The 21,949-nt window shown below is 42.7% G+C and overlaps 1 protein-coding gene across 2 annotated transcripts in view; it reads right to left on the reverse strand.

Annotated features, from left to right (window-relative positions):
- Positions 1–10,471: 10,471 nt before the first annotated feature.
- Positions 10,472–21,949, reverse strand: part of LOC126162087 (uncharacterized) — a 175,083-nt gene continuing 163,605 nt past the window's right edge. For both annotated transcript variants that reach the window (XM_049918360.1, XM_049918361.1), the window contains exons 10-11: positions 15,124–15,209; positions 10,472–11,543 (exon numbers count right to left, since the gene is read on the reverse strand). In XM_049918360.1, the coding sequence (XP_049774317.1) occupies positions 10,734–11,543; positions 15,124–15,209 (896 nt within the window). In that variant the 3' untranslated portion in view covers positions 10,472–10,733. The remainder of the gene's footprint in view (positions 11,544–15,123; positions 15,210–21,949) is intronic.

Raw genomic sequence — 21,949 nt, forward strand, 5'->3', positions numbered from 1 at the left:
AGAAAGACAGGCCGCAGCGCGTACGTCACGAAGGTAGGCTTCAACTCGCTCGCTCGCTCGCTCAGCTCAGCAGACAAAATGCGTTTCTAAACACGCAGGTGGGCGTGTACTTACAAACTAGAATTGCATCTTCTACTGGAATCTGCTATTAGGAAGTCTTACTGAGTAATCGTACTACAATAAAATTTAATTTAAGATCAGTACTAGACATGAATGGTATAACGGCTTGTTTATAGCACTTAGTCTCTTCTGTTTAACAGTCGTCATTTCATACAAGAAGTGGTGCCTTACGCAAGAGAGAGTCATTTTGGCATGATTTTAATTTTATTGTACCCCAGTACAGCCGCAACAAATTATAAGGAGGCCTATGGACTCCCGATCATTGTAGGACTAATAACAATAAGACTTCTTAATAGCGGATTCCAGTAGAAGATGCAATTCTCGTTTGTACGTACACACCTAGTGACGAGTTAAAAGGTTTAGAAACGTGGTTTGTCTGCTGAGCTGAGTGACGTTCGCGCCGCGACCTGTCTTCCTCGTGTGCCTCGCACCACTTGCCTATACACTTCACGATCGCTACCGTCTTTTAGTGGGCCACTGATATACCTAACACTCCAAATGTCTCATTGTACACGACGAAGGACTACAGCTGTTTCATTTCCAACGAGTCCAGGCATTGCAATTTGGGTCCTACAAAAAACACGGTGGTTTCAAAAAATGGTTCAAATGGCTCTGAGCACTATGGGACTTAACTGCTGAGGTCATCAGTTCCCTAGAACTTAGAACTACTTAAACCTAACTAACCTAAGGACATCACACACATCAATGCCCGAGGCAGGATTCGAACCTGCGACCGTAGCGCTCGCGCGGTTCCACACCGTAGCGCCTAGAGCCGCTCGGCCACTCCGACTGGCCACGGTGGTTCCTGCAGGAATCTGCTGCAGACTGAAGCTCTAAAGCGAGTGTCCTCTTCACCGATGAGGGTGCGCTCTCATTCGAGGATGTGACGAACGTTCACAACCTACATATGTGGACGGATTAGAACGCACATGTTACACGTACGCATGACTCACAACGCAAATTTAATCTTACGTGTGAGCTGGCATCGTCAAAGACTGTTTAATTGAATCGTACATTCTCTCGGACAGACTTGTGGTCGCAACTATCTCAGATTCCTCCGAGAGACTCTACTTGACATGCTGAATGATGTTTCCAAGACTTTTCGTCGCCGCCGCATTCGATTTCAGCACGAAGGAGCCTGCGCGCATTTCAGCAGACAAGTGAGGGCGCATCCGCAGGCAACATCTGCCGGCCTCTGGACAGGTCGCGGTGGGCTAGTCGCATGGACACCACGATCGCCGCTCTGTCCCCAATCGATTTTTTCTTGTGGGGGTATCTAAAGGGCGTTTTGTATGAAACACCTGTTACATCGCCGGAGGACTTCGTGGACAAGACTGTTGCGGCAGCGAGATGTCTTCCAGATAACACCAGGTATCTTTGAGGGTGTGCGCCGTTCAATGCAGTCGATGTCAGGCGGGTCTCGATGCATCTGGACCAAACTTTTAGCATCTTCTGTATAGGACGTCCATTTTCAGCACGTGACTAAATAACTGAAACGCCGTTTAGTAGCCCCAGATGGCCTTTGCGACCACCGATTCCTATGTGATAACTGATCCTTGTTATATGCCTGATGTGCTATGTCGGTTTGATATATACGAGGTGCGACACTAAAGTAATGAGACTGATGTGAAAAAAAAATGTTGCTTACCGTTTTAGTCAAGTTTAGTGTTGTCTCCTTCAAAGTAGTTCCCTTCTGACTGCACACACTTTTTCCAGCGCTTTTGCCATTAATGGTAACATTTCCGGAACTCATCTTCTGTAATATCCTACAAGACCCTCGTCACAGCTTTTTGGACATCTTGTGTTGTTTGAAAATGGTGTCCCTTCACCGCCGTTTTGACTCTTGGAAATAGAAAAAAGTCGCACGGTGCGATATCTGGCGAATAAGGTGGCCGTGGCAGTACTGAAATTTGTTTTGAGGTTAAAAATTGCTGTACTGACAAAGCAGTATGGGATGGCGCATTATCGTGATGCAGAATCCAATTATCAGCAATGTTCGCACGGACACGAAGAACTCTTTTACGAAGTCTTTCCAAAATTTCTTTGTAGTAATATTGGTTAACTGTGTGTCCAGGAAGCACACACTCTTTATGAACAATTCCCTTGGAATCAAAGAAGCACACAAGCACTCATTTCACTTTTGACTTTGACATACGAGCTTTTTTTGGTCTGGGTGATTCCTTTGAGCACCATTGCGAACTTTGGCGCTTTGTCTCTGGCTCCTACTGAAAAAAAACAACTTTCATCACCAGTGCTAACACGGCTCAACAATTCTGGATTGATTTCCCTTTGCTCTAACAGATCGGCTGCCACATTTTTCCGTGTTTCTCGTTGTTGTGGTGCGAGATTTTTGCGGACCACTTTTGCACAAATCTTTCTATTACCAAGATCTTCAGTTATTATTAGATGAACCGTTTCTCGATTGATGTTCAGCTCTTCTGCAATCATTTTCACGGATAATCTTCGATCAGATCGTACGAGTTCACGCACCCTGGCCAAGTTGACATCTGTCCGTGAGGTTGATGGTCGTCCACTGCGGTCTTCATCTTCAACATTCATTCTGCCTTCACTAAACATTTTACGCCAGACAAAAAAAAGTTGAGCTCTTGCCAGAACCTCCTTTCCAAAAGCCTTCTGAAGCTTACCGTAAGTTGTCGTCGCGTTTTCACCCGATTTAGCGCAAAAAGAAATGGCATACCGTTGTGCAATATTATGCTGTTCCATTTCCGTGACGAGAGACACAAACACGTGCTAACTTATTAAAGCACAGCTCACAACTGAGCAGTTGCATCGATGTGCCACTTGGACTAGAAACAGCTTATAGACCAAGGTCAAAGATATTGTACCTATGCAAGCCTGCAGGGTTGCCACATCTTGCAAAAAAAATCAGCCTCATTACTTTATTGTCGCACCTTGAAGAATAACACGCCAGCCGACCTGTGCAGCAACTGACAGCTGTTGTCTTCCACGGCAGCTGTGCCTGTTCACGCCCCCGCGTCCAATCTGATACACAGCGGCCAACCCGTCGTTGCTTGGAACGCGCTTCCGCCACTCACCGCCGTACAACATCTACATCTACATCTACATCCATACTCCGCAAGCCACCTGACGGTGTGTGGCGGAGGGTACCTTCCGTACCTCTATCGGTTCTCCCTTCTATTCCAGTCTCGTATTGCTCGTGGAAAGAAGGATTGTCGGTATGCCTCTGTGTGGGCTCTAATCTCTCTGATTTTATCCTCATGGTCTCTTCGCGAGATATACGTAGGAGGGAGCAATATACTGCTTGACTCTTCGGTGAAGCTATGTTCTCGAAACTTCAATAAAAGCCCGTACCGAGCTACTGAGCGTCTCTCCTGCAGAGTCTTCCACTGGAGTTTATCTATCATCTCCGTAACGCTTTCGCGATTACTAAATGATCCTGTAACGAAGCGCGCTGCTCTCCGTTGGATCTTCTCTATCTCTTCTATCAACCCTATCTGGTACGGATCCCACACTGCTGAGCAATATTCAAGCAGTGGGCGAACAAGCGTACTGTAACCTACTTCCTTTGTTTTCGGATTGCATTTCCTTAGGATTCTTCCAATGAATCTCAGTCTGGCATCTGCTTTACCGACGATCAACATTATATGATCATTCCATTTTAAATCACTCCTAATGCGTACTCCCAGATAATTTATGGTATTAACTGCTTCCAGTTGCTGACCTGCTATTTTGTAGCTAAATGATAAAGGATCTATCTTTCTGTATATTCGCAGCACATTACACTTGTCTACATTGAGATTCAATTGCCATTCCTTGCACCATGCGTCAATTCGCTGCAGATCCTCCTGCATTTCAGTACAATTTTCCATTGTTACAACCTCTCGGTACACCACAGCATCATCTGCAAAAAGCCTCAGTGAACTTCCGATGTCATCCACCAGGTCATTTATGTATATTGTGAATAGCAACGGTCCTATGACACTCCCCTGCGGCACACCTGAAATCACTCTTACTTCGGAAGACTTCTCTCCATTGAGAATAACATGCTGCGTCCTGTTATCTAGGAACTCCTCAATCCAATCACACAATTGGTCTGGTAGTCCATATGCTCTTACTTTGTCCATTAAACGACTGTGGGGAACTGTATCGAACGCCTTGCGGAAGTCAAGAAACACGGCATCTACCTGTGAACCCGTGTCTATGGCCTTTTTGTCGTTGGAGTTCGAGCTGAGCTGGTGTTAAGCGTTGTAGATACATCTATATTTGTGTGATAAAGATTATTTAAATATATCTGTTCTGTCGGACCCGTTATTAATTCAAGCCATTGCCTTCTTTTTTAATCATTTATGCTGTTGCGAATTTGGTTCAGTCTTCGACGACGTCATTTTATAGTTACGTACAAAATGTTTCTCGAGAACTAAATTTCTGCAAAAACAAAAAAATAAAAAAAATCAACGTTGAACAAACAGAAAGATTTCATCGGTTCATTAGTCAGTTATGTGGGTTTAGAAACAGTTGTGAATACACTATGCACAGACCTTGTCTGGTGTGTAAATAGGCAAGAGTGTGTAAAACCTTGAGATTCCGTATGTACATTAGACGTGACTGTGATTCATGAACACCTAACTGAATATACGGTTATGAGTCAGAGCACTAAATGTGTAGAACGCATGACGACGTCCTTCGCTCCGTTGGTTTTTTTCTCCTTGGCTCTTTTTTCCCGTGAACCGATCCGAGGTGAGGAGGGGCAGAGAACTCAGAATTATAAATAAGCCAAGAACATTAGGATAACTATTGGGCTCTTATCTATTACTGAAACATAAAAGTTAATTGTTTTCATTTGCGCAATAACCAATAAAGCAACTATTCTGAATGTTTTTAAGGAATTACTACATTTGCAAACTTTCATTAACAGTTCAATCAGCAAATATTTTATTTTCTATTTCTTATCTTACATTCTGTGTTTCCTTAGTAAAAGGTAACATGAGAATTACATACTGAGAGATAATTTCCAGCCCCCAACTGCTGTTAAAACCTTTTGGTGTTTACTGTTGATACGATAATTACAAGCATTCAAGGGGACGATAAAATGTTTAATTTTTTTTGTAGTCCTAATTTTTAGTGTAACAATGGATAACGTAATGATGTGTAAAACAGGAAAACTATACTGTAATTATAAAAGGAACTACGATTTTGACATATGTTCAAAGACTGCATTTAACATACCGAAACTTCCAGAAGCTGTAAAAGTGGTGAACGCAAAATCACTGAGAAAAAAAGGAAAAAGCGCTGTTCTTTATTTTCTTCTTATGCTACCTCCTTTTTTTGTCGTTGGAGCTCGAGCTGAGCTGGTGTTAAGCGTTGTAGATACATCTATATTTGTGTGATAAAGATTATTTAAATATATCTGTTCTGTCGGACCCGTTATTAATTCAAGCCATTGCCTTCTTTTTTAATCATTTATGCTGTTTTCTCTACATGTTACAGGCCAATATAGGTGAAGTTGATGGCGAATTGTTAGGACACGAACGACGCGTCATAATTTGTGTCCTTTCGTTAATTACTTTTCAGTTACGATCCCGAGCTCATATCAAATGATTCATTCAGGTCATTTCTCCACCATGTGCAATATTCTGCAGTTAAATGTGCGCACGTCTGATCGGATTCCGATTCCGAACACTGAAGTCCGCCAGCCTACTCAGTGGCCTAATGCCACACGGAATTGCAAGCAAAAATAAAGTGGGTGGGCTTCAGTAAAGTAAACTGTTATGTTAAATCGGGGCTTTTTCCTATGACGCACTACATTGTGCACTTTTTAGTAAAATTACCCATCCTGAGTGAGGGTTGCCTCCATGTCGCGGCAGTTCCTTTTTTCTAAACTGCCCCAGTTGTAAACAGTTAAATTCATGCTACCCCTTTGAATATAGATAGCCTCATATGGCTCCGATCTAAGGGCTGGGGGGAAAACGCTTGGTGTTGTTATAGAATGAGGTTACTTTTGATAACAACATTCTAAATCTGAAAAGTTATTATTTGTCTCTTAAATAATTTGATTTTTGGAATTCTTGACGTACTGATTTGTTGTTTTTAACCATTGTTTACTTATTGTTCTTTATTTGCCATTGCTTATGGTAATCACGTTTTATTTACTTTGCTTTTTATCTGAATGTCATTATGTATTTGATCGTGTTTATTCTATATTGCTTATTGGTGTCTTGTGCATTGTTTTCCTATGATGCTTTACTCAGCCGCATTTGATATTTAATGTTACGTTTTCCTTGTGGTGTTTGCTTAGTATCATTTTGCTTATTTTCTTTACTGTACTTAGTGTCATTTTGCTTATTTTCTTTACTGAGGCACGTTTGCGTATTATTTTTATTGTAAATATCCAGCAGACCTATTGACATGTATTTTATTACATAATATATTGAATTATTATTAGTGACCCATGAAGAGGGTCTTGAAGTGAAATAACGACACATGTCTAATTCAGTTTTGCTCTTCAATACAAAGTTTCAATGAAACACTGAAAACGGTACCACAGGGTTAAATGATTAAAATGTAAATTGCTAGTAGAAAGTAATGTTTTAGATTATAGTGCTGATTCCCTGTTCTTAATTCTAATTTTTCTGTTTTAAGATTGTATATGTTTTTGCAAAATACCTAATTTTTGCACGTTCATGGCCTGGGATAAAGACTGCTGTGCCCTTGCATGGAAAAACCACTCCGTGCACAGCCTTTTCCCTGGAGATTGTGTGTGATGAAGGACCTCTGTGGGTGCCTCTTCATGAGAAAAAGTGATCTCATACGAGTATCTCCGACAGCTCAGTTTACGATGCAGTTTGTAAATTTCCTCTGGCATAAAAAGAGTGAGCAGCTGAATGCGTTCTTACCAGCCACAGTTTATATATTTTTCGTATTTTGTACTAAACTTGTCTGCAAGCTGTGCGATTCAGGTGCACTTGCGCAAAGTCCATTAAAGTTTGCTACTTCTCTGAGTTTCACACTCATGTTTATAATGTTCTCAGTGCCATATTCCACTGTGCCTGTATTTTCCGTTCCCTCCTGGAATAATAAAACGAATCTATGCGTGTGTGCAGTGACAAATTCAATGTGTCTAACCGTGGGAGTAGAGTAGCCTGCTACTGTGACAATATGGCCAGCTTTGGTAGATGCTTGGTGGGTGGCAAAGGGATTCCTGTTTACCTTGGTCGAACCTTATGTGTAGGTTGGCATGATAAAATAGGCCTGCTCTCTGGTCACTTCAGTTTTGTTAAGGAAGCTGTTCACTGTCCACTGGGAACTTGTCAATATTGGTTGCTCGAAGAGTTTCTCTTCAATAGTCTAGTTAATGTGTGAATTTATGTAAGTTTTCAGTTTAGCTGAAGTCCTAGTGCTTGTCTCTTATAGCTTTATATTCTATTAGTTTGTGTGACTAATTTTATTTTTATATCGCGGGTTTTGAATACCTTGAAATTTTAGGTGATTTTGTAGCCTATTGTTTGATTCAACTAGTCATTTGAAGACGTGAAGGTGCGTTGAATGGGTAACGGTTCAGTTCAATCAGCTTCTCATTTTTCTAACCGCGAATGCGTTATGCATTATATAATGCTACTGTGATTTTGCCACTGATTTTCAAGCCATTTTATTCTGTAGCGTCCATTGTTCGGTACTTAACTTCGTTCATTACCACCATGTGTTAGTGCTCGTGTTTAAGAGCTTTCAGCTCTCATATCTTTTAAGCTTTGCCACAAATTAAGTGCAAGCGCACTCCCTTTTTCTGAAATTGCTATGTGTTCGGTACTTACCTTTACTTGTTACCCACCACGTGCTTATGTTCTGGTTTAAGAGCTCTTAGTGCCGTAACTTGCATAATATTCCTCTTATACAGTGTATTTAAATCGAATATGTTTTCAGTTCATGTTTTGATCTTCATGTTTGTATTTCAACGGTAATTTTACGCATTCGTTTCGCGTGTTAAAATCAAGGGAGCATACTCTATTTGCCACGTGTGGTCATGGTGGAAGACATTTGTTCTTTTCTTTTCCCCTCTGTGTAAAACTCAGTAACTGCATGTGGACTAAGAGTGTGTATGGTTCACGCATCCTTTGATTATTCCCGTCCCATAATTCACCAATATAGTAGCGTACTTAGAAGCAAGCTTTAAGATTTATCAAGTATGAAACTTGAGATATATCAGACACCAGCAATTGTCACATTGTATTATGTTTACAAGTATTCTCACTAATAAATCGAAGTCAATAAATGTTCATTTTATCTGTAATTGTAGTTCGTCATTTAATAAGTCCAATTCATCCCATGTCCCATCCATCTCCTATCCAGGTGCACCCTACAGCATTTCCTTGCGCAATAATTCAATACTGTAAATTGTTTTTCATGAACGATGAATTATTTAAGTTAGTCCAAGGTCAGAAAAATTGGATTTTACGTTCTTAAATGCATGGCCTTCAGCTACTAAGCCAGAGCCAAGACATTTCAGGCTGCAGCCGCAATCTTTAAGTGAGCAAATTCTCGCAAAGTACGCGAGCTAACGGAAGCGCAGCGATCACCCTGTTTTTCTATTTAATATTACAACCCTAAATACAACTTTTTTACAACGAAAACGAAACGGATGAAGATCGAGATGATGGAGCAGAGGAGTCTCTTCCACAAAAAGAGCAATTCAGAAGCCTGCTGATACCTGAAAGGAATAAGAATACAGATCAAGATTTTATCGCGAGGCACACTGTGAACTGTATGGAGTTAACCGAGTCAGTTCGGAGCAGAGATGAATTTGCAGTTTACGGAGAGTATGTTGCGAATAAATTAATAAACAACAAAAGAGCACACATCAAAATGTAATTAGTTTTTAGAGAAATTGATTATGTTTTTCTACAATTAGAAATGGGATGTTATGGAAGGATTACTAATTCAAATGCTCAGAGTAACACACCAATCCATTCCTCACTATCAACACCCTACAGCACAAATAGCAATCACATATTCTCTTGTGACTCTTCCTTTCTTCATACATCGTGACATTGTGAAACTCTCGTCCAGAATTGGGAGAGAATTGATAACCAACAGTACAAGTACTGTAAGACAAATTTAAGTAATAAACTAAATGTAGCTGACAAAGTAGTATTCCTTAAAAAATTGTTATTAAAATAAATGAAAATATTATTATTTCTTATCTTTAAGTATGTTTTTAACTGAAGTAATGATGGGTTCACAGGTTTCTGTGACAATACTTGAGACCGCCTGTTTTAAAATTCTAACTATATACATCAGGTTTGTGAAAGATTCACGACCGGCAACGAATCAGTGCGTGACACATAGTCTGACAAGTTTGGAATGTTTTCCCTAAATACAGTGGAGCTTTCGAAATTTTTTCTCCATCATATTCAGAATGATTTCGTAATCAGCAAGGCACATTTCGGAAAGATTCTTAAACCCATATCATGTTCTAGTTGTAATTTTTCGAGAAGATCCATATCAATAGTAGTGCCTCGCGAAAATAGAGCTCTCCTCCAGTACCGTTTCTTCAACTTTTTTTTTTATAATAAAAAATTACATAGGCACAAATTAAACATACAGGCACAAGTTCTTTGGACAAAGGGTTCTGAGTTCTTTAGCGCATCTCCGAAGGTGTGGACGCGCGACTTTGTAAACCAACTGTCGCGACACTATGTATCGCAACTGTCAGCATACAATGTTGCGCGACTAGGTGGTGTGAAAGTCCCTGAAGAATCGTCCATCATAATGGGTTTAAGGGATGCACAAACACACACACACACACACACACACACACACACACACACACATATACACGCGCAGTGCAGCATGCAACTGTAATGCAAAAGGTAAGTTTTATAGTTTTCTGTTCTTTTTGATACTGTATATTATTGTTTAGGTTGTTGCTGAAGTAGAGCACTCATTTAAATTATGCTAAACATCAGCAGAAACCATTACAAGGAAGCTACCCGGTGTAAACCGGCTTTCTGTTTCAGATACTCAATACTTTATTAATTCCTCTTGTGTAGCATACCAGCCGCTGCTTGTCCACCTCCTTGGGTGGAGGATGGCCTTGCCAGTCTACTGGGCCGTAAAATGCTGTTTTCGTCCTCAGAGAACACCTCCAGTTTCTCTACAGTGGGACGATTTGCGACGAAATTCACCCAAACTCGTGTGGCCTCATAAGAAGCTGTTCCACTAAATAAACAGCGATATCGACAAGCATGCCACCGACTCCGCGTCAAATCGAGAATCTTGCACTATTTGAATGCTGCAAGATATTTTAAATTATTCACTGTTTCTCGCCAACAGACTTTGAGATAAAATATATACGTAATATTAACAGACACTCTAGGAAAAATATTTATTAATTATACTTGAACGACAAAACATACTAATCTAATACATGAACTAGGATGACAACACAATATTTACAGGTCTCTAGTTACACTGCGGTTTTACAGATAGTCGACATTTATCACAGCTCGTTGTCAGCGACGTGTGGAGTGCGTCGCAACCAGTGACCGAGAAAAGGATTGGAGTACACTGCTAGTGTTGTAGAATCGTTGAAAGAATGGCAGAATGTCTCTTCGTTCAACAAAGAGTCGTTAACACCTTCATGAGTCTGATTGTGCGGCTGCATTTGCACTATGCTGGTCAGCCTTGACATTTTCATCGGGCTTCCTGGCGTCCCCCATTTCGATGTCTGTCTTCTGCTGGGTATCACTGCCGTTCCCTTGGATGTCTGACTTGGTCGGTACGCTGCCACCTTCCTTGATATCAGCTTTCGTTGGCTCACTTCCCTCTATCTCGGGTTCTTGGTCGATTGACATAATTGTATCCTCCTCAACATTTGGTTTCGCTGGTACATCGACCTCCTCCACATCTGATTTGGTTGGCACATCTTCATCTTTCTTAACATCTGGTTTGTTTGGCACTCCTTCGTTCCTTCCAACATCTGGTACGATTGGAAAGCTTGCAATCGTCTCTTTTTGTGGTTTGGTTATGGTGTCTCTGGACTTGTTGGCATCTTCGTTTGTTTGCTTGCCATCGGGTTTGGTCAACACGCTGCCGTCTTCCTGGACGTCTGGTTTGGACAGCGTGCTAGTGTCTGTTTCTGTCGGCACGCTACCATCTTCATGCAAGTCCTTTTTGGTCAGAAGGTTGCCATCTTTCTGGCAGTCTTGTTTGGTAAGCAGGTTGCCATCGTCCTGGAAGTACAGCTTGGTCGTCGGGCTGCCGTCCTCGTCGACGTCAGACTTAAGGGGCACCTTCTCGGGCATCGCTTCCATCTGGTGGGGGTCGGCGGATGTGGGCGTGTTCCATGGCTGCAGCTCTGAGGAGGCGCAGAAGGTGTACACTATGCCCGGCACAACCAGCATGGCTGCCGTGATCAGGAACACGATGCGCCACGCGTCCGGTGTTTGCTGTGGACAGAATACAAGGACACAAATGTTTTTGATGTTTTAACAGGATGCGCTTACACACCGAGCAATACATAAGACATTAAAAAAAGCATAGCTGCTGTAACCGCTGGGTAAAGGACCATGTGGCCAAATTAGTGTTTCCTCGAATCACTTTTCACTAGACCTAGTGGTAGTAGGCACCTGACACTATTTCAGATCATTTCCAGATCCACGTACTACTGCATCTCGATGTAGCTTCAGCTCAATAGGTGACCATAAGTCTTTTTATAAACATAAATTCGTGTTCATTCAGTAATTTTATGATACGTGTAGGACAGTAGGTGGAGTATCCAGCGATCGACCCACTACCCCGTGCAAACCTGACCATGTTCATGCAGATTTTGCAAGTTCCGTGACACGTTACTAAAGTACACACGCCTGTGCAATGATGTTTGCATTTATTAATTCCTTTAACAATGCAAGTCAAGTGACGCGGGTGAACGTATAGGCCATGGATTCGTTTCTCTCATACAAATTTATTTACCATGCTAGTCATTGCCCAGCGCATCCCGCACCATGTGACAAAAAGGCTTTGGGATCTCATAATGTATTAACAACATGATTATTATGTTACATTCGTGCGCTCTATGTAGATTTGGAAGAATTCATTAGCAGTTTGATTTTCGTCGATAAAACGACATAAAATGTTCCTTCTATAACAGCCTACTTATAAATGAAGTATTTCCGGGATTATTTTAACCCCCCTGGTTTTTGAAACACCCTGCACAAAATATCTTAAATAGAAAATTATTCTAAAGAGAAAGATGAATTTCGTGAAAGTCACAAAACGTCAGTGGCGGTTGCGTCAAGCGCAACGACTAATCTGTCCTTGAGACAAAATTAAAATATTATAAGGTCATACTTCATTAAGTCCAATGTGAATTCTGGTTCTATTATGACGAGTTGCGAGTGGAACAGGAAAGGAAATGACTAATAGTGTTATAAGGTACCCTCTGCTATGCACCGTACAGTCGCTTGCGCAGTATGTACTTAGTTGTAGATGTAGATGTAGCACTAACTCGTTACGCAATGCCCGCAGAAAAGTCACTATTTATCCTATTCTTAGGAACATTATGACAAACTGTGCACAAGCATACTCTGGTCCACAGTCTTGCTACAATCAACAAAGTCGCAAATTTACAAAGAAAATGTGGTCTGCTTAACAAGAAGTGGAAAGAAAGAAAATAAGAAGTTCGTCCAACAGTAACTATAGATAATATTCTAGAAAATGGGAAAACGTATTTTCTTTGTACTCGATGCAGGCTTTTTCAGAGCATTTTCGTTCTAAGTCGTGTGGACAGAGTTCAGATGTCTGCCAGCAAAATAAAAAACAATATTTCCATTCCCTGTAGGTCTAGGATTATTTACTGGCAACTACATGTAGATTTACATCACACTCCGCAAACCACCTAACGGTACGTCGTGAAGGTCACTTTTGGTACCAATAGCTGATCTCGCCTTACTTGTTCCTCTCGCGACTGGCGCGTGGGAGAAATGGTTGTTGGTAAGTCTCTTAAATTAGCTCAAATTTCTTCTGATTTCTCGTTGTCGTCGTTTCACGAGACGTTCGTGGGAGGAAGTAATATGTTGTCCGATTCTTCTAGGAGAGAGGTCACTCGAAATTTCAATTGTAAACCTCTTCGTGATGCACAACGCCTCTCTTGTAACATCTGCCACTGGAGTTTGTTGAGCATAAACGCGCCGTTCTTCGTTGGATATTCTGTCTCTTCTATCAGTCCTACCTGGTAATGAATAGTTCTCAAGAATCGGTCAAACAAACGCCCTGTAAGCCACATTTCCTTAAGAATCTTCATATGAATCTCAGTCTGGCACTTGCTTTTCCTGCTATTTGTTTTATGCGGTCATTCCACTTGAGGTCGCTCTGGAAAGTTACTCATAGATATTCTACGGTAGATATTGTTTCCAGCAACTTGTCCTCAATAGTTTAATTGTACACTAGTGGATTTCTTTTCCTATGTACGCGCAATATATTACATTTATTTACGTTCAAGGTCAGCTTCTAGAGCCTGTACCATCCATCAATCCTCTGAAGGACATGCTGCATTCTGACTTCTGGCGTTGCTACTTTCTTGTAGACAGCCGCATCATCTGCGAACAGTCTTAAAGATTTTTCGATGCTTTTTACTAGAACAGTTACATACATTGTAAACATTAACGGTCCTACAACACTTCCTTGGGGTACTCCTGACATTACCTTGCCACTTGTCGATTTTGTTCTGTTAAGAGCTACGTGTTGAGTTCTATCTGCAAGGAAGTCTTGAACCCAGTAACAAATCTCGTCCGATACTCTTTAAACACGTATTTTTTTTCACTAAAGGACAGTGCGGAACAGAGTCAAACGCTTTCCTGAAGACAAGGAACACGGCATCAACTTGAGCATCGATGTCTACATCACTATAAATCTCATGGAGTAACAGAGCGAGCAGAGTTCCACTCCCTGTTTGGGGAATACATTCTGGTTTTTATAGACGACATTTTCGTCCTTCAAAAAATCGTAATTCTTGAGCGTAAAACATGTTCCGTAGTTTTACAACATACTGATGTTAACGATATAGGCCTATAATTATGTGCGTCAGTGTTACGACCCTTCTTGAAAATGGAAATGACCTGCGCTTTTTTCCAGTACCTTCCTTGCTTCAGCGATCGCCGATAAACTGCTGCTAGGAAGGGAGCAAGTTTTTTCGTATAATCATGTAGAGTCTTATAGGTATCTCATCTGGTCCTGATGCCTTTCCACTACTAAGCGATTCTAGTTTTTTTTTACCATTTCGCGATCGGTTACCTCAAATTCTGTCATTTCAACGTTCGTACGATTATGGGAGGGAAGGACAGTATCTTCTGCTGTGAAACAATTTCGGGAGACCGAATTTAGTATTTCGGCCTTCTCTCTGTTATCTTCCGTTTCGGTGCCAGTATGGTTACTGACAATGAGTTACTGAATAGAGTATTTCGAACCGCTTACTGATTTTACTTAAGATCGAAATCTCTTAGGGTTTTTAGTCAGGTCGGTTCACAAAATTCTACTTTCAAAGTCACTGAACGCTTCTCTCATTGCTCTTGTTGCCGTCATTTTCGTTTCTTTCAGCTTTCGTTTGTCCGCTCAAAGTTTTGACTTTTGTTGAATCCGTCATGCAGCTCTCTTTGTTTACATAGCAGTTTTCTAATATGGCTATTAAACCACGACGGCGTGGCATTCTTAAATACATTCCACGTTAAAAGTGCATGTCTGTTAGCGACTAAATGATTCGTTCGTCAAACAGGAGGAAAGCAAAGACCTCCTGTTTAAAATACGACAGTTCGTAGTGAAGTACCATGGTATTCAGACCAACCTTTGAATAAAAGTCAGCTTCAGTCATTTTTGTGCGGGCGTGTTTCTGACAATTAAGAAATTTTCATGAGAAGCTGTGCATTCTGGCATAACATTTCTCCGACAGGACAACATGGCATAAGCACATATCGATTAAAAAAATGAGAAAGTACCATTCTGCAAAACACGTGACTGTTAACAAATAGTGCTTACGTTCTGGTAAGTGAGCAGACCCACGATGATGGGCGATATGAAACCAGGCAGCACGGTCAGCATGTTGGTGATTCCCATGAGGATGCCTGTAACACAAAACCAAACCACTTGCAGGTCACGTCAAGAAGGGTTATTCAGATACAAAAGGTTTAAGTGCTTCTTCAGCGGACCGAAAAGGTGTGAATCGCTGGGTGGAGTGTAAATCGATACGGAGCTGTTCCCGGCACTTACCTCCCCGATCTCCTACCCAGTAACTTCCATCCGTAGAAACCACAAAATATGCAGATAGTTGGTAGTAGTTACACCAAGAGAATTCGATCTATCAGCATACTCGTAAACTCATTATCTATCGTAAAAGGTAGCATTAATATGTAGGGGAGAGTGTTATACATAGAGTCTAGTGTACTTAGGAACACTTAATTTTTTCTGGTTGGTACTTCAGTATAGTCTTCACATTCTACAACGTGAAAAACGCGCGCTAGAGACCGTCATAAGCAGTGGCCGCCATTTTCTACAGTTTTTGTTGTTGTTAGAGATGAGGTTGTGTTTTGCCCTGTGGTATCAAGTATTGATACCGCCCCATGGGCGTCACAGTTGCCAATAGAATTACAAGTTTCTGTCAGGTCCAATAGCAGTCGCGCTTCCGGAATCCGGCGGACCCATTGTTGCACGCCCACTGAGCCACGCCATCAGTGGCTCTGGACTGGGAGCGCCCCTTGCTGCCGCAATATAGGACGACCTGCGTCAGCCAGACAGCCACCCCCCGGCTGGGACACTGTCTTCCCGTGCTTTAGTACAGAAAGCCTCATCCTTGTTGACATTGAGAGTTGGACTCTACTTCTTGTTGCATTATTTGTAATGAGTCTTCATACGTTTGGAGAAACAAAGTAAAGTATATTTTCTGTTTACTGTGTTAACTTGTTCGCTAATCATTTCTGCTCCTGTCCAGCTTTCCCATGACAAATGCCGCACTGCTCTGTAGACCACCTCTCCTTGCCGTTGTGTACAAAGTCGTGCACAACATATCCAGCATGTGTAAGTACTTCACATTCTACACGTTTAAGTGATGGTGTGCAGAACTTAAGGATGAAAGTAACTTTTACATCATCTGTCACTGCCATAAAACACAGTGAAAGAGAGGGAAAAGATTTAGTGAAGAGCTTTAGAATATGTCACGGTATTGTTTAGTTCCAGAAATTCATTGTATACAGAGAAGGACAGTACGAATGATCACAGGTTTGTTTGATCAATGGGAGAGTGTCACAGAGATATTGAAGACACTGGACTGACAAACTCTGTGAAGATAGACGAAAAATATTCCGAGAAGGCTACTTACAAAGTTTCAAGAACCAGCTGTAAATGATGGGTGTATGAAAATACACTCCTGGAAATTGAAATAAGAACACCGTGAATTCATTGTCCCAGGAAGGGGAAACTTTATTGACACATTCCTGGGGTCAGATACATCACATGATCACACTGACAGAACCACAGGCACATAGACACATGCAACAGAGCATGCACAATGTCGGCACTAGTACAGTGTATATCCACCTTTCGCAGCAATGCAGGCTGCTATTCTCCCATGGAGACGATCGTAGAGATGATGGATGTAGTCCTGTGGAACGGCTTGCCATGCCATTTCCACCTGGCGCCTCAGTTGGACCAGCGTTCGTGCTGGACGTGCAGACCGCGTGAGACGACGCTTCATCCAGTCCCAAACATGCTCAATGGGGGACAGATCCGGAGATCTTGCTGGCCAGGGTAGTTCACTTACACCTTCTAGAGCACGTTGGGTGGCACGGGATACATGCGGACGTGCATTTTCCTGTTGGAACAGCAAGTTCCCTTGCCGGTCTAGGAATGGTAGAACGATGGGTTCGATGACGGTTTGGATGTACCGTGCACTATTCAGTGTCCCCTCGACGATCACCAGTGGTGTACGGCCAGTGTAGGAGATCGCTCCCCACACCATGATGCCGGGTGTTGGCCCTGTGTGCCTCGGTCGTATGCAGTCCTGATTGTGGCGCTCACCTGCACGGCGCCAAACACGCATACGACCATCATTGGCACCAAGGCAGAAGCGACTCTCATCGCTGAAGACGACACGTCTCCATTCGTCCCTCCATTCACGCCTGTCGCGACACCACTGGAGGCGGGCTGCACGATGTTGGGGCGTGAGCGGAAGACGGCCTAACGGTGTGCGGGACCGTAGCCCAGCTTCATGGAGACGGTTGCGAATGGTCCTCGCCGATACCCCAGGAGCAACAGTGTCCCTAATTTCCTGGGAGGTGGCGGTGCGGTCCCCTACGGCACTGCGTAGGATCCTACGGTCTTGGCGTGCATCCGTGCGTCGCTGCGGTCCGGTCCCAGGTCGACGGGCACGTGCACCTTCCGCCGACCACTGGCGACAACATCGATGTACTGTGGAGACCTCACGCCCCACGTGTTGAGCAATTCGGCGGTACGTCCACCCGGCCTCCCGCATGCCCACTATACGCCCTCGCTCAAAGTCCGTCAACTGCACATACGGTTCACGTCCACGCTGTCGCGGCATGCTACCAGTGTTAAAGACTGCGATGGAGCTCCGTATGCCACGGCAAACTGGCTGACACTGACGGCGGCGGTGCACAAATGCTGCGCAGCTAGCGCCATTCGACGGCCAACACCGCGGTTCCTGGTGTGTCCGCTGTGCCGTGCGTGTGATCATTGCTTGTACAGCCCTCTCGCAGTGTCCGGAGTAAGTATGGTGGGTCTGACACACCGGTGTCAATGTGTTCTTTTTTTCCATTTCCAGGAGTGTACATCTCCACACCCTCCCCCCCCCCCCCCCCCACGTCTCTCCCCACAGGGTTTGTAAGGACACGGTTAGATTAATTATACCATGCTAGGAGGCATTAGAAAATCGTTTTTCCCAAGATCCATACGTTTATGAAACAGGAAAAAATCTTAATAACTGGTACAGTACTTCTGCCATGCACTTCACAGTGGTGTGGCGAGTGTAGATGTAGTTGCAGAAATGTTCAACAACTTATAGTGTGCGATGCCACAAGAAAGGTGTAATGTATCTCGAAAAGGCTTAATGTTATAAATCTGAATACAGATGCGCAGAAGGACGATACCAACTGCAGTCTATTATTACAAGGGCTAAGAGGAAATTTCTCGCTCTGGCACAGAAATAACGTTGATATTACAGAATTTTTGTTCCTGATGTTGTGCCCCTCTCGTAAGGCGCTCCGAGAAAAGTTTTGTACGACTCTTCATAAAAGAGGACATAAACCACATTTATAAATGATAAATCTTCATGGCTAAGAAGTAAAGGTACATTACAATAGGTGCTGGAAGTGACCTCCCCCCACCTGTCTACACAGTTAAACAAGGCGCTGCATGTTCGAGAATGTTGCTGCCAGAGTCTTTGATTTCACGGCGGCTATTCTCACGTAACTCGTCTATGTGGCAACATCTATGAAGTATGGCAACAGTGAAGTTTTTAATTTTAGAATGATTTTATAAAATTAGCAATTATAAAAAATGGTTCAAATGGCTCTGAGCACTATGGGACTTAACTTCTAAGGTCATCAGTCCCCTAGAACTTAGAACTACTTAAACCTAAGGACATCACACACAACCATGCCCGAGGCAGGATTCGAACCTGCGACCGTAGAGGTCGCGCGGTTCCAGACTGTAGCGCCTTTAACCGCTTGGCCACCCCGGCCGGCTTAGCAATTACAGCAATAAGTATAAAAAATCAGTAACAACACATATTTATTCTCGTGTTTCAGTGTAGCGTGATTTACTGTCTGTGATTTTCTGTGCGACTTGCTTCTTCCAGTGTTGTTTGACTCTGACGATGTGGAAGAGTGCCTGCTTCTTATGAATTACGACTGGTTAAGTGATTCCTTTAAGACATGTCAGCGACTGCTTTTAGAACCTTTCGGTGGTCGAAGTAAATCCTTTAACGCTTTCATGGTCAAAAATTTTCTGCCCTTGTGATGAATAATACACTTCCACTATCAAAACAATTTTAAGCTGAGCTATTTTGAAAATTGGTGAGAGGGGCCTCATATATCCGACGCACCTAGATGCTTTCATATGAACTTAGGATTTTCAGAGTTTTTAATTTTAGAATGATATTATCAAATTATCAATTATAGAAATAAGTATAAAAATCAGTAACAACACATATTTATTCTCCTGTCAACGAAAAACGTGAAATATTGCACACAGGTTTTCAACATAACATTTGAAGATGACTTTGACGTGCCACACAAAAATATTTTCTATATTCTATGAAGTATTCCGGCGCATATACGTCCCATTACATACAAATTATGTACAAACCAGCAGAATTACTAAGGTGTGTAGAAATGTATCAAACCAATCTCTACGACATACAAGAAAACACAATAAGTTACTTCAGTTATTCTTGGAATGGAGAAAATGCTGATTCGATCTGATTTTCGTGAAACAAACGCACTGTGCCACCTGTAAACACATGTTACCCCATGTGATCGCTCACAGCCTTCTATACAGGCATTTCTATAGAGCATTTTAAATGGAGACATTGAAATATGTCGAAAACGACACATCAGATCAAAAATGTTATAATCCCGATTTGTTTGTCTCGGAGGGGGACATGCAACGATACCACACTCGATTCGCTACCCACCCCATCCGCGGATGGCAGGGGCAACTTCGAAATCTTCAGTGAGAACTCCCGTTTTTTATTGCAGATGACGATTCTACGGTAAAATGGACATACGCATTTACTTCGTTTCAGCACAGTGGCGCTGTAGTCGGAGGAATAGAAATGAGTACACAGTCTTAATTTACGACGCGCTACTCGGTGGCCCCTGAGTATCCAGTGGCACGTGGGACCCCAGCTCCATTCTGCGAGGGTGCGACAGACCGGTATTTCATAAGTTCTAATTGCAAACCCCGTTCGCAACGTTGTATTCCTCCGACATTTCTAACAGGGGACTATTCGATTCCACTGGGGCCGTGTAGCGGACTACGCCGTGCCATAACTGGCAGTACATTGCGACCGGAGCTCATGTGTCGTGCAGGTGTAGAACAGACAGCGGCTCTAAGCATTCCAATACCTGCACAGTGTTTATTGCCTGGACACCTATCTATCATTTGGAGAACAGACGTGCAAGTGTACGATGGATGTTGCAACCACAGAAGAAAAAACTGAAATGATCCTGATTTACGGGGAATGTAGGAGAAATGTGTGGCTGTTGTTGCCTTGTAAGCCGAGCGTTTTCCAGACGAAGCTCGCTCTCGTTCGTTCTTTCACAAGGTTGTGAATGCCTTATTGTCTAATGGCAGCGTATAGACCGGAAAAAGAAAACACTTCGTGGCATTCGCTTCAGAACTGTTCCAGAGATTCGACAGGCAGTAGACCGCTCCATTCGCACCATCAACAGAACAGGCTCTGCTAACGGTATAGTACGCCTTCCACATCGCTGGAAACGGGTTCTACACAACGCTGGTGACTACCTTGAAGGACAGTAACAGGTGCAAACATGTAACTCTTTTGTATCGGTTGTGAATAAATAGTTGCCACTATTTAAGTTCCAACCCTCGTATATCCCATCAATGACGAAAGGTTAGATACAGCATTCAAGGCTTGGTGACAAATCTGGCGACAAAGGGAACATTGTTACATCTGCGGGTGAATCATTTTTTTCTGTTAGAGTGATTTCCAAGGGATTATTGCCCCCCAGGGTAACCTGACTTGACCGCTTGACTTTTTCCTGTGGGGTCACGTTAAAGATAATGTGTACAGTAACAAACCACGCATCATCGACGAGTTACGTCAGAACATTCGCCGTGAAATCCAGTCATTCACGCCCAATACTGTGTCAGACACATTGATGAACAAGCAAGGCCGTTTTGGACTATGCATAAATATGGGGGAGGTCACTTCTAGCAGCTCTTGTAACGTACCTTCATTTGTCAACCGTGAGGGTATGTCATATATTAATTTGGTTTCATATTCGCTATTATTAAGATTTTGTACCACTTTGCCCAAGGCTCGCCATGAGTGGGACACCCTTTATTAGCATATGTTGCACTATAACATAGGTCTAATAATGCCACACAAACTTCTTTATTTACTTATTAAATAACTCAAATTTTGTGTATCTCTTGTTTGTTTGTTTGTTTTGGGTTTAGGGCGCAAAAACTGCTATGGTTATTAGCGCCCGCTCCGGGACTTAAGAAACAGTAAAAAACCGAAAATGGTAACCAGCAGCAATGGGAACGAAAGTCATAAAATTGGAGAAACTAAAAACAGAGGGAAGGCTTAAAAATCCTCTACAGAAGGGGTTGGTTGGCCCCAAAAAAAGCTTCAAATGACTGACGTCATTTCACTGGCACTAATAAACGAGAGAACGCGATCGGCTGAACGCGTGTCATCTGCTAAAATCGACGATATATCAGGCGACAGCTGTAGACGGGAGCGTAACGGATTAAAATAGGGGCACTCAATTAAAAGGTGTCTTACCGTCCACAGCTGAGAGCAGTGGGGACAGAGTGGGGGAGGATCGCCGCTTAAAAGATGTCGATGGCTAAAAAGACAGTGCCCTCTCCGGAGTCAAGTTAAAATTACCTCCTCCCGACGACGCGTTCGGGAGGAAGAGGTCCAAGCACAAGGAAGAGCTTTCACGTCCCGCAATTTATTATGGGAAAGTGTCGACCAATGTACGTGCCATAAAAGAACAACAAGACGACATAAAACGCTCCGTAGATCGGTGAAGGGAAGCGATTGAATAGCTGACCGAAGAAGAGAGACTGCAGCCTTGGCTGCTATATCGGCCGC

This window comes from Schistocerca cancellata, chromosome 2 (genome assembly GCF_023864275.1).
Source record: "Schistocerca cancellata isolate TAMUIC-IGC-003103 chromosome 2, iqSchCanc2.1, whole genome shotgun sequence".
In the NCBI taxonomy this organism is placed as follows: domain Eukaryota; kingdom Metazoa; phylum Arthropoda; class Insecta; order Orthoptera; family Acrididae; genus Schistocerca; species Schistocerca cancellata.